This window comes from Panthera uncia, chromosome A2 (assembly GCF_023721935.1).
Source record: "Panthera uncia isolate 11264 chromosome A2, Puncia_PCG_1.0, whole genome shotgun sequence".
In the NCBI taxonomy this organism is placed as follows: Eukaryota; Metazoa; Chordata; class Mammalia; order Carnivora; family Felidae; genus Panthera; species Panthera uncia.
In genome coordinates, this window is record NC_064816.1 from 148,151,398 (window position 1) to 148,162,494 (window position 11,097).

Consider the following 11,097-nt stretch of genomic DNA (forward strand, 5'->3'; position numbering starts at 1 on the left):
CTGCTGTCACTGCAGAGCCCAACAGGGGGCTTGAACCCACAAACCGGGGAGATCATGACCTGAGCTGAAATCAAGAGTCGGACGCTCAACCAACTGAGCCACCCAGGCTCCCCTCTCATCACTTTTATTCGACACTGTACTGGAAGTCCTAGCTACAGCAATCAGACAACAAAAAGAAATAAAAGGCATCCAAATCAGTTAGAAAGAAGTAAAACTTTGACTATCTGCAGACACCTACTAAACACAGAAAACTCTAAAGGCTCCACCAAAAAACTACTGTAACTGATAAATGAATTCAGTAAGGTCACAGGATACAAAATCAATACACAAAAATCTAGTGCACTTCCATACACTAATAATGAAGTAACAGAAAGAGAAGTTTGAAAAAAATCCCATTTACTACTGCACCGAAATGAATAAGACACCTAGGAATAAACTTAATACAGTGGTGAATGATTTACATTCTGAAAACCATAAACATTGATGGAAGAAACTGATGACACAAACAAATGGAAAGATATTCCATGCTCCTGGATTAGGAGAATACTGTTAAAATGTCCATACTATCAACAGCAATATAGGGGTGCCTGGGAGGCTCAGTTGGTTAAGTGTCCAACTTCGGCTCAAGTCATGATCTCACAGGTCATGGATTTGAGCCCCACATCAGGCTCCTTGCTCTCAGTGCAGAGCCTGCTTGACATCCTCTGTCCCACTCTCTTTCTGCCCCTCCCCTGCTTGCATTCTCTCAAAACTAAACAAACATCAAAAACATTTTTCAACATAACTAAAACAAATAATCTTAAAATTGGTATGGAACCACACAAGACCCCAAATAGCCAAAGCAATCTTGACAAAGAAAAAAAAAAACAACTGGAGGTATCATAATCCCAGATTTTAACATACACTAAAAAGCTGTGGTAATAAAAACAGTATGGTACTGGCACAAAAACAGACACAGATCAATGGTACAGAACAGAAAGCCCAGAAATAAACCCACAATTATATGGTCAATTAATCTTTAACAAAGGAAGCAAGGATATGCAATGGGAAAAAGTCTCTTCAACGAATTATGTTGGGAAAACTGGACAGCTACATGCGAAAGAATAAAACTGGACCACTTTCTATACACAAAAATAAACTCAAAATGGATTAAAGACCTAAATGTGAGACCTAAAACCTTTAACATCCTAGATGAGAGCACAGGCAGTAAGGTCCCTGACATCGGCCACAGCAACATTTTTCCAGCTATGTCTCCTGAGGCAAGGGCAAAAAAGCAAAAATAAACTATTGGGACTACATCAAAATAAAAAGCTTTTGGGGGCACCTGGGTGGCTCAGTCAGTTAAGCATCCCACTCTTGATTTTGGCTAGGTCATGATCTCACAGTTCATGAGTTTGAGCCCTATGTCAGGCTCTGCGCTGACAGTGCTGAGCCTGCTTGGAATTCCCTCTCTTTCCCTCTCTCTTTGCTCCTTCCCACCCCACCCCCGTCTCTCCCTCTCTCAAAATAAATAAACTTAAAAAATAATAAAATAAAATAAAATAAAAATAAAAAGTTTTTGCACAGCAAAGGAAACAATCAGCAAAACAAAAAGGCAACCTACAGAATGGAGAAAGATATTTGCAAATGACATAACAATAAAGGGTTAGTATCCAAAATATATAAAGAACTGACACAACTCCACACCAAAACAAACAAACAAATAATGCAGGTCAAAAATGGCAGAAGACATGAACAGACATTTCTCCAAAGAAGACATCCAGATTGCCAACAGACATCTCATCATCAGGGAAATGCAAATCAAAACCACAAGGAAATAGCACCTCATATCTGTCAGAATGGCTAAAATCAAAAACACAAAAAACAAGTGTTGGTGAGGATGTGGAGAAAAAGAAACACTTGTGCACTGCTGGTGGGAACGTAAACTAGCGCAGCCACTGTGGAAGACGGTATGGAGATTCCTCAAAAAATTAAAAATAGAATTACCGTGTGATCTAAAAAGAGAAATACACTACTGAGTATTTACCCAAACAACATGAAAACACTATTTTGAAAACATATATGCACCCCTATGTTTATAGCAGCATTACTTACAACAGCCAAATTGTGAAAACAACCCGAGTGTCTATCAACAGACGAATGGATGAAGAAGAGGTGGTGTATATATACAATGGAATATTACTCAGCCGTAAAAAGAATGAAATCTTGTCACCTGCAACAACATGGATGGAGCTAGAGGGTACACTGCTAAGTGAAACAAGTCAGTCAGATAAAGACAAATACCGTATCACTTAACTCATGTGGAATTTAAGAAGCAAAACAAACGTACAAAGAAAAAAAAAAAGAGATAAACCAAAAAAACAGACTCTTAACTATAGAGAACAGATGGTTACCAGAAGGGAGGGGGTTGGGGGGAAGGGTGAGGGGTATTAAGAGGACACTTATCTTGGGGCGCCTGGGGGGCTCAGTCAGTTAAGAGTCCAACTCTTGATCTTGGCACAGGTCATAATCTCACGGTTTGTGAGTTCGAGACCCACATGGGGGGGGCTCTGCGCTGACAGCGCAGAGCCTGCTTGGGATTCTCTCTCTCTCCCTCTCTGTCTGCCCCTCCCCCACTTATGAGCACATGCATGTGCACACGCTTTCAAAATAAACTTAATAAAAAAGAGTATCTGGGGCGCCTGGGTGGCTCAGTCGGTTGAGCATCCGACTTCGACTCAGGTCACAGTCTCGCGGGCTGTGAGTTTGAGCCCCGCGTCGGGCTCTGTGCTGACCATTCACAGCCTGGAGCCTGCTTCGGATTCTGTCTTCCTCTCTCTCTGCCCCTCCCCCACTCATGCTCTGTCTCTCTGTCAAAAATAAACATTTAAAAAAAATTTTTAAAAAAGAGTATACTTTTCTTGATGAAGACTTGAGTAACGTATAGAAATGCTGAATCACTATATTGTATGCCTGAAACTAATATAACACTGCATGCTAAGTATACTGGGATTTAAAAAAAAAACTAAAATGAAATTAATTAATAATAAACAGCTGCACAATTTATGCACTGATCCCCTCATTACTAGGCATTTAGAGGGCTCACAATTCTCTATTATGAATAATGTGCTGATAAACACCTTTGCACTCGTTTTTCCCCAATATTTGGATTTCTTTGGGGAGGAGGATCCTAGATTCTCAAAAGTAGAATTAGCAAATGCAAAGCTTAGTAAGTCATACTGCCCAGCTGCTTTCCCAATGTTTAGTGATTTACACCACCACTGGAAATATACTAATAATAATTGCAGCTGATATTCACTGAAAGTTTGCAACACGTCAGGCACTATTTTGAGCACTTTGCACCTGTTATCTTCTGTAATCCACACAACAGCCACATTACCCCCACTGTAGAGAAGAAGAAAGTGGACATTAATGTTGTCCTGCTACGTTATTATGAAAAAAAGTTTCACGACTGAAATGGTGTCTCCCCACGGTTTTAAAGTGCATTTCTTCAGTCATGTTCAAAACTGGGCATCTTTCATGTTTACTTTCCTGTGATATACACCCCACACACATATTCCTTCTGTGAATTCATCCTTCCTGTCCTTTGTCCATTTAGGCTCTAAAGTCTGCCCACTTATCAATTTCTTTGAATCATCCTCTCATAAAAATACCTCATGGGCATACCTGCTGAATACTTCCCTGGATTCTATTTTCCTTTGCTTCTAGTAATTTTTAGACATATACATATTCAATTATTTTAAATAGTCAAAAGGTAACTCTTCCAGTATATCTTAATATTTTCTACTATACATTTTTTACAAATTAATCTCTTATTAGAAATTATTAGAAAATAACTTCCTCTTCAAATATTTCATATGTACCATTTCTCTATTCTTCTAAAGATGAAGCTGTCTGAATTTTGTTTGGGATATGTAATATCCACCAATGTTTAAATAAGCAGTAATTAACAGGAGAAAGAAAACTCACTGCAAGTACAGCACCTGTAAAGTATGGGAAATCCTGTGGGATATCCAGAGATATTTTTGTTGTTGACTGATAGACAATGCAACCTATAATAAATGCCTAGGAAACCATAAAGGATCACTATCCACCAATTATTACAAGTTTTGAAAAGGCTTAAACTAGTCCCTTGTTGACATTATAAAGGTATATATTGTCCAGAAAGTTAGAAAACTGTAAAAGATAAGCAAACATGTAATAGCTCCTCTTTTTAAAGCTTCAATTTCTTATTAAACCGTCAAACAGGAAGGTGAAGGAATGAAAATAAAAGTGACTTTGAGTAAAACAGTCTGATGGGTATAACGAACTTCGAAGACTTTTCAAAGCATGCTGAGCTGTACAAAAAAAAAAATCTTAAACTCCACAGACGCTTGAGGAACAATGAACAACATTCACAAATATGGTATTTGTAGTATCAACTATTCATGAGACGCAGTTCCGTGACATGAAACAGCAATTTTTAATTCTGGGTAAACCGCCAGGGCCAACCAGCCACATGACATGTGAGACTCAGCTCAGCCATGTTGGACTTGACTGTCACCTATGAGCAGTGTCCCTCGTCACGAGAACCAAATGAAACAAAAATCTCCCTAGGTTACTGTCCAGCAACATTTGGAGTTGTTTATCACAGGCTGGAAAAGTGCCTTTTTAGAAAACGACACTTGTTTTAAAGCCATACCAAGTGCTCAGAAACAGATCTTTCAGTTTACCGTAAGCATTAAGAAACACTTTCCCTGGCGGAGATGTGCTGTGCACTCCACGTGAAAGGATGTTCTGAGACACTGACACAGGAACAAATCGGAGGACATCAGTCTTGGGATCTCCGCCACTCTCTCTTCCCCCCTCCCCTGCCTGCACCTCTACCGGGATCCCAGGGAGCACAGACTAGTGGAAGAGGTGACGGACACGGGGACAGCGGTACCCTGGGAAGTCTGAAAGGTACTCTGCCGGAATACCCAGAAAGCAGATGTTCTCTAGTTCAGAAACGCAAGCTAAACAGCCACATGTACCTGTGGTGCCCCCGACAGGCCGTGGCCGGGCCACCGATGGCATCTCCTCGGGGTAGATCCCTCGGGCAGCGAACGGGGCGTCAGCCGATGCCTGTGTCTGCTGGGACTCAGAAGGCACCAGCTCCGAAGACGGCAGCAAACCGGGGCCAAAACCTGGTCTGAAGGCAAAGCAAGCCCAAGCATCAGAACCGCACTGGACCCTGACTCTGGCATTTTATTAACTCCACCTTCCGTGCTACAGAAAAAGAAGGCCTATCTATTGGTGTAGCCTCATCTCCTCTCCCACAACACAGAAATGTTTCCTGTTTGCTCCCTGACATATCTTCGGTACTAAGTACGGTGCCTGGAATAGAGCCGAAGCCGGATGACTGAAGAAGACATGCCCTCGTTTACAGACCAAAAGCAGGTACAGGTCAAGTTCCAGGGCCTGTGCGTCTCCAGCCTTGGATTAAAGCGCTGGCTCCCAGTCTTGGCTGCACATGAGCATCCCCTGGAGAGCTTTCAAAAACCCCGATGGCCGCGCTGCACCCCAGACTAATGAAAACAGAATCTCTAGAGGTGAAACCCAGACAGAGCAATTTTTAAAGCTCCACTGATGATCCTGCTATTCATTAAGGCTGAAAACCAGTGCTCTAAAGTGGGGGTTCTCAAACTTTTTAGTCTTCGGACCCCTTTCCACTCAAAAACTATTAAGGGACTCCTGAGAATTTGTGTTTATGTGGAGAGATATTTATTGCATTCAGAATTAAAACTAAAACTTTTTTAAATAACTATTTTCAAAATTCATTTAAAAATAACAATATTGAGGTGCCTGGGTGGCTCATTCGGTTGAACGTCCGACTTCAGCTCAAGTCATTATCTCGTGGTGAGTTCGAGCCCTGCGTCGGGCTCTGTGCTGACAGCTCGGAGCCTGAAGCCTGCTTTGGATTCTGTGTCTCCCTCTCTCTCCCCTGCTCACGCTCTGTCTCTGTCTCAAAAATAAATAAAACACTTTAAAAAAATTTTTAAGTAACAATATTAAGCATCTCACATGTTAACATTTTCTCAAGTAGTCAATGATATTTTCTAACCCATTCCCCCCAAAAAAGTAGTTTTACTTTTTTTCAAATTTCCTTAATAGAAGATATCTGGATTCTCATATACCTTGTATTCAATCAGTTGCTGTAAGTTATTTTTTTAAATGTATTTATTTTGAGAGAGAAAGAGTGTGTGCACACGAGCAGGTGAGGGGTGGAGAGAGAGGGAGAAAGAGAATCCCAAGCAGGCTCTACGTGGTCAATGCAGAGCCTGATGCAGGGCTCAATCTCACGAATACTGAGATTGTGTCCAGAGCCAAAATCAAGAGTCGGATGCTTACCTGACTGAGCAACACAGTCCCTGTAAGTTATTTAAAGAAGATGATCTGACTTCACATAAATACATAGTTGGATAGGAAGATTTTATTTTTTTATTTTCATTTTTTTGGATAAGGAAGATCTTAATAGGCTTTTCAGATAATATTCAAATAATATTTCAGACAGATATTCTTCTTTGACATACCAGAACTCAGCAAAGTTTCCTCAAGGGTTAGTGGCGATATACAATCTGAAGAGTATCAATTAACTTTTCATACTCAGATATATTCAAACCCACTACTAGTTTGCACTTTGAATGGACCCATGCATGACTTTCTTTGTTTTCTTTTTTTAATTTTTTCAATGTTTGTTTGTTTTTTCAGAGAGAGAGACAGAGGCAGAGCATGAGCAGGGGAAGGGCAGAGAGAGGGAGACACCATCCGAAGCAGGCTCCAGGCTCTGAGCTGTCAGCACCGGGCCCAACACAGAGCTCGAACCCACGAACCATGAGATCATGACCTGAGCCGACGTCCGATGTTTGACCGACTGAGCCACCCAGGCGCCCTGAGATTTTGACATGAGTCATTTGGAAAATATCAGTGCCATCCTTTATGTAGACTTTCCAGATATTGACACATTTCATTTCAGAGTACCAAAAATCACATTCATTAGTATCACCACTGAGCTCATCAGAAAAAAATCCTTTAAGCACCAGGAAGCTCTCAAGCACCTAGTGGCAGACAAGTTTCCAAAATTCAAATTTTCACTTGAAGGCTCAATTTTATCACTGGCAACAAATCCTGCCCGCTATTTTTCTTGAAGTGACAGGCTCTCTTCCTTTATTTTCAAGACAGTGGCTGCCAAACAACCCGAGTCTGAATAACAATGTCATCTGATGGTCTCCTCAAACAAAAAACATGGCAGCAGTTCAGAAGAGTTCTTAACTCCCACAACGGAACAAGTGCTTCTCCTTCACAATTCCGTTCTCTGCAAAGCGCTTTATGAGTCTTTCCTCCTTTGTCCTACAGACGATTAAAGACTCAAGGGTTTAGGTTTAAAAAAAAAAAAAAGAATAATTTTTACTACTTCATCAAGAACATACTGCATAACCAAAACACCGGCGTTCTGAAAACGTTGTGATTGCACAGTGGTGAAGAATACAATGATCACTTGGGCCGTGTGGTGCCACTGATTCATAATAAGGGTCATGCAGTTTCATCCACCGCTGCTTTTGTGCCTCAGTGTAATCATCAACAATTAAAAAGATCAAATAATGTTTTAGTATTATTATGAACCACGGTTTGGACTTCACAGGCAGCCCCCCCCCCCCCCAAAAGGGTCTCAAGGACCATCACGGGTCTGAGAATCCCACCTTGAGAACCACTCTTCTAAAGAAATTCAAGAATGAAAAAGCATGATAGTTTAATTACGGTGCTTTGCAAATGACAGTCAACCAGGAATTAACAGATCAAACTAGTTTGATGAGAACACAGACTGACTTTGCCTCTATTCTGTAGCGTTATTTCCAGAGCATATCTCAGAAATTGAAACCCAAGGCTATTTACGTATTGCTCTCTTTAGATAACTGTGACTGTTTTAGATTGACCTGAGAGAGAGATGTCTGGTATCTCTGACCTTACAGATCTAAAAGGCACACTTTTTCTTCAACATCTGGATGTTGGAGTTCACATAATCTCCTCATCTCCTGACCCTCTTGACCATCCACCGAAGAACTAGCTCTTGCACTTTCCTTATTTCTACTTTGCCCAATTATCCTCCTCCCGCCTATGTTTACGTCGTTTTTATCCTAAATTGTGTGTTCGGATAGTTCCGTGTGATCCAAATCCCCCAGAACCCTTTAATGTAACTGTAAAATTGGTCATCCAAACCAGAACACTTTTCAGAGTGGAAGTTACTAGTATCTATGCCAGAAAAAGAGGTGTAAACTGAACTGAACTGGGCAAACCAGATCACATGGCCCCCATCGTTAACTTCTGCCCTGGGTCACCTAATCTTCACATGCTCCCTTTATCTCTGTTGCTTGTGGACCACAAAGCAGTGCCTGGGTTGGGGAAAAATAAAACAAGCCCCTCTGAAAATGAGGACAAACAAAAGACAGAAAAAAATGAGGAAACCAGATAACATTCCTACTTCTGTGTGACTTCTGGTGATTGAAAGAAGAGTCGACAGGTGCCTGGGTGGCTCAGATGGTTAAGCATCTGACTCTTGCTTTTGGTTCAGGTCATGATCCCACAGTTTCTGAGTTTGAGCCCTACATCAGTCTCCATGCTATCAGCACAGAAACTACTTGGAATTCTCTCTCTCTCTCTCTCTCTCTGCCCCTCCCCGACTCACGTGCACCTGTGTGTACACTCTCTCACAAAATAAACCAAATAAAAAAGAACAGTTGATTATGATTTCTGCAATTAACTCTGGTTTTCTGCAATTCCCGGTTTGTAATAAATCATTTGTCCACTCATGTGTGAGTCTGCTTATGGATTCTCTATTCTGTTCCTTTGGTCTATTTGTCTAGCTTTATAGCAATACAACACTGTCTGAATTACCTTACAGCAATTTACAACTTTCAGATTATTCCTCATACCCTGTTCTTTTTCCTCAAAGTGTCTTGAATATTGTTGGCCCTTCATATTTCTACAGAAGTTTTAAAATCAGCTTGTCAGTTTCTACATATTTTTTTTTTTTTTTTTTTTGAAAAAACAACAAGGGGTGCCTGGGTGGCTCAGTCAGTTAAGCGGCCGACTTTGGCTCAGGTCATGATCTCGCGGTCCGTGAGTTCGAGCCCTGCGCTGACAGCTCAGAGCCTGGAGCCTGTTTCAGATTCTGTGTCTCCCTCTCTCTGACCCTCCCCTGTTCATGCTCTGTCTCTCTCTGTCTCAAAAATAAATAAACGTTAAAAAAAAAAAATGACTAGGATTTTAAATGGGATCACAATGAATCTGTAGATCACTTAGGGAAGACTGATATTTTTAATATACTGAGTTACCCAATCCATGAACATTTTCTTTAGAGGGCTTGACTATTTTTGGTGAGATGAATACTGAGATATTTTATGTTTCTGAATGCTATTTTATGTAGTCTGTGTAAAAGTTTTTATTTTGTCTGATGCTCATAAACAGAAATAAAAGAGATTTTTTGTATACTGATCTTATATCCAGCTACTTTGTAATTTATCTATCTTGCTAAATTCTCTTAATTCTAACAATTTATGTGTTGACATTTTAGGTATTTCTACTAAAAAAAATTATATCATTTGAGAATAATAACAGTATTATTTCTTTCCTAGAATTCCTTAATCTCTTCCTTCCCTTCCCTTCTTCCCTCCCTCACTCTCTCTCTCTCTTTCTTTCTTTGCTTTATTACACTATCAAGAACCCCGAGACAAAGTTGAATAGAGGTAATATAATCTTTGCTGAGATAACTATAACCAGATTAGACAAGTTCAATTCTATTCTTTGTTTGCTAAGATTTTTACCATGAATGGATGTTGAATTTTATCAAATGCTATATTTAGTGGAATAAGATTTCCCTCCTTTATTCTCAAAACAGTGAATTACATTGATTTTTTATTTTATTATTATTATTTTTAAGTAGGTCCCATGCCCTGTGTGGAGCCCAATGTGGGGCCTGAATTCACAACCCTGAGATCCCCTGAGATCAAGACCTGAGCAGAGATCAAGAGTCAGATGCTCGACTGAGCCACCCAGGCACCCCTAGATTGGTTGATTTTGTTTTTTAAATGTTAAATTACCCTTTCATTGTTGGAATAAATCTAATTTGGCTGTGATATGACATCCTTCCATATACAATACTGGATATCTTTGCTAATATTTAAGTTTCTGCACCTGTGTTATGTTCACAAGTAAAATTGGCCCGTAATGTTTTCTTTCTTACAACGTCCTTGTCCTTGTCTCCTCCTTGATAGAGGAAGAATGAGGTTGGGGGTTGCGGGGGGCACCTGGGTGGCTCAATCAGTTAAGCATCTGACTTTGGCTCAGGTCATCATCTCACAGTCCGTGAGTCTGAGCCCTGCATCGGGCTCTGCGCTGACAGCTCAGAGCCCGGAGCCTGCTTTGGATTCTGTGTCTCCTTCTCTCTCTGCTCCTCCATCTCTCACGCTCTGTCTCTCTGTCTCAAAATTAAATAAACATTAAAAATAATAATGAAATAAAAAGAATGAGGTGGGGAGTATTCTCTGTTTTTATATTCTTTAAAAGAATTTGTAGAACACTGGCGCATTTTCTTCCTTCAGTATCTTTAGTAGAATTCACCGTTAAAGCCAAAGTTTTCTTTGTGGGCAGGATTTTGGTAATGATTTCAATTTCTTTAATAGTTATGTGTCAATTCAGATATTCTCTTTCCAGGAATTTTTCCATTTTAAATTTATTAACAAAAAGGTTCAGAAAATCTTCTTAATTCCTATAAAATCTTTTAAAAATCTGTCTTTTAAAAATCTATCAAAATCTTTTTAATTTTTGAAAGATCTGGATTAATATGTCCTTTTCCATTCCTCTTATTGATAATGTTACACAGCTTACTTGATCAAGCTCTTCAGAGATTTATCAATTTCATTAGTTTTCAGAGAAGTAACTTTTAGCCTTGTCGATCTTCTCTATTATGGTATTTGTTTTCTATTTCATTAATTTCTATTCTTATTTTTATTATTTCCTTCCTTCTACTTCCTTTAGGTTTAATTAGACCCTTTTTTTTTTTTTTTTTTTTTTTTTTTTTTT

General features: G+C 39.8%; 1 protein-coding gene across 2 annotated transcripts in view; it reads right to left on the bottom strand.

The window, feature by feature from the left end:
- KIAA1549 (KIAA1549 ortholog) overlaps positions 1-11,097 on the bottom strand; it is a 138,106-nt gene that overhangs the window by 16,111 nt on the left and 110,898 nt on the right. For both annotated transcript variants that reach the window (XM_049641937.1, XM_049641936.1), the window contains one exon: positions 5,013-5,170. In XM_049641937.1, coding sequence (XP_049497894.1) covers positions 5,013-5,170 — 158 coding nt within the window. The remainder of the gene's footprint in view (positions 1-5,012; positions 5,171-11,097) is intronic.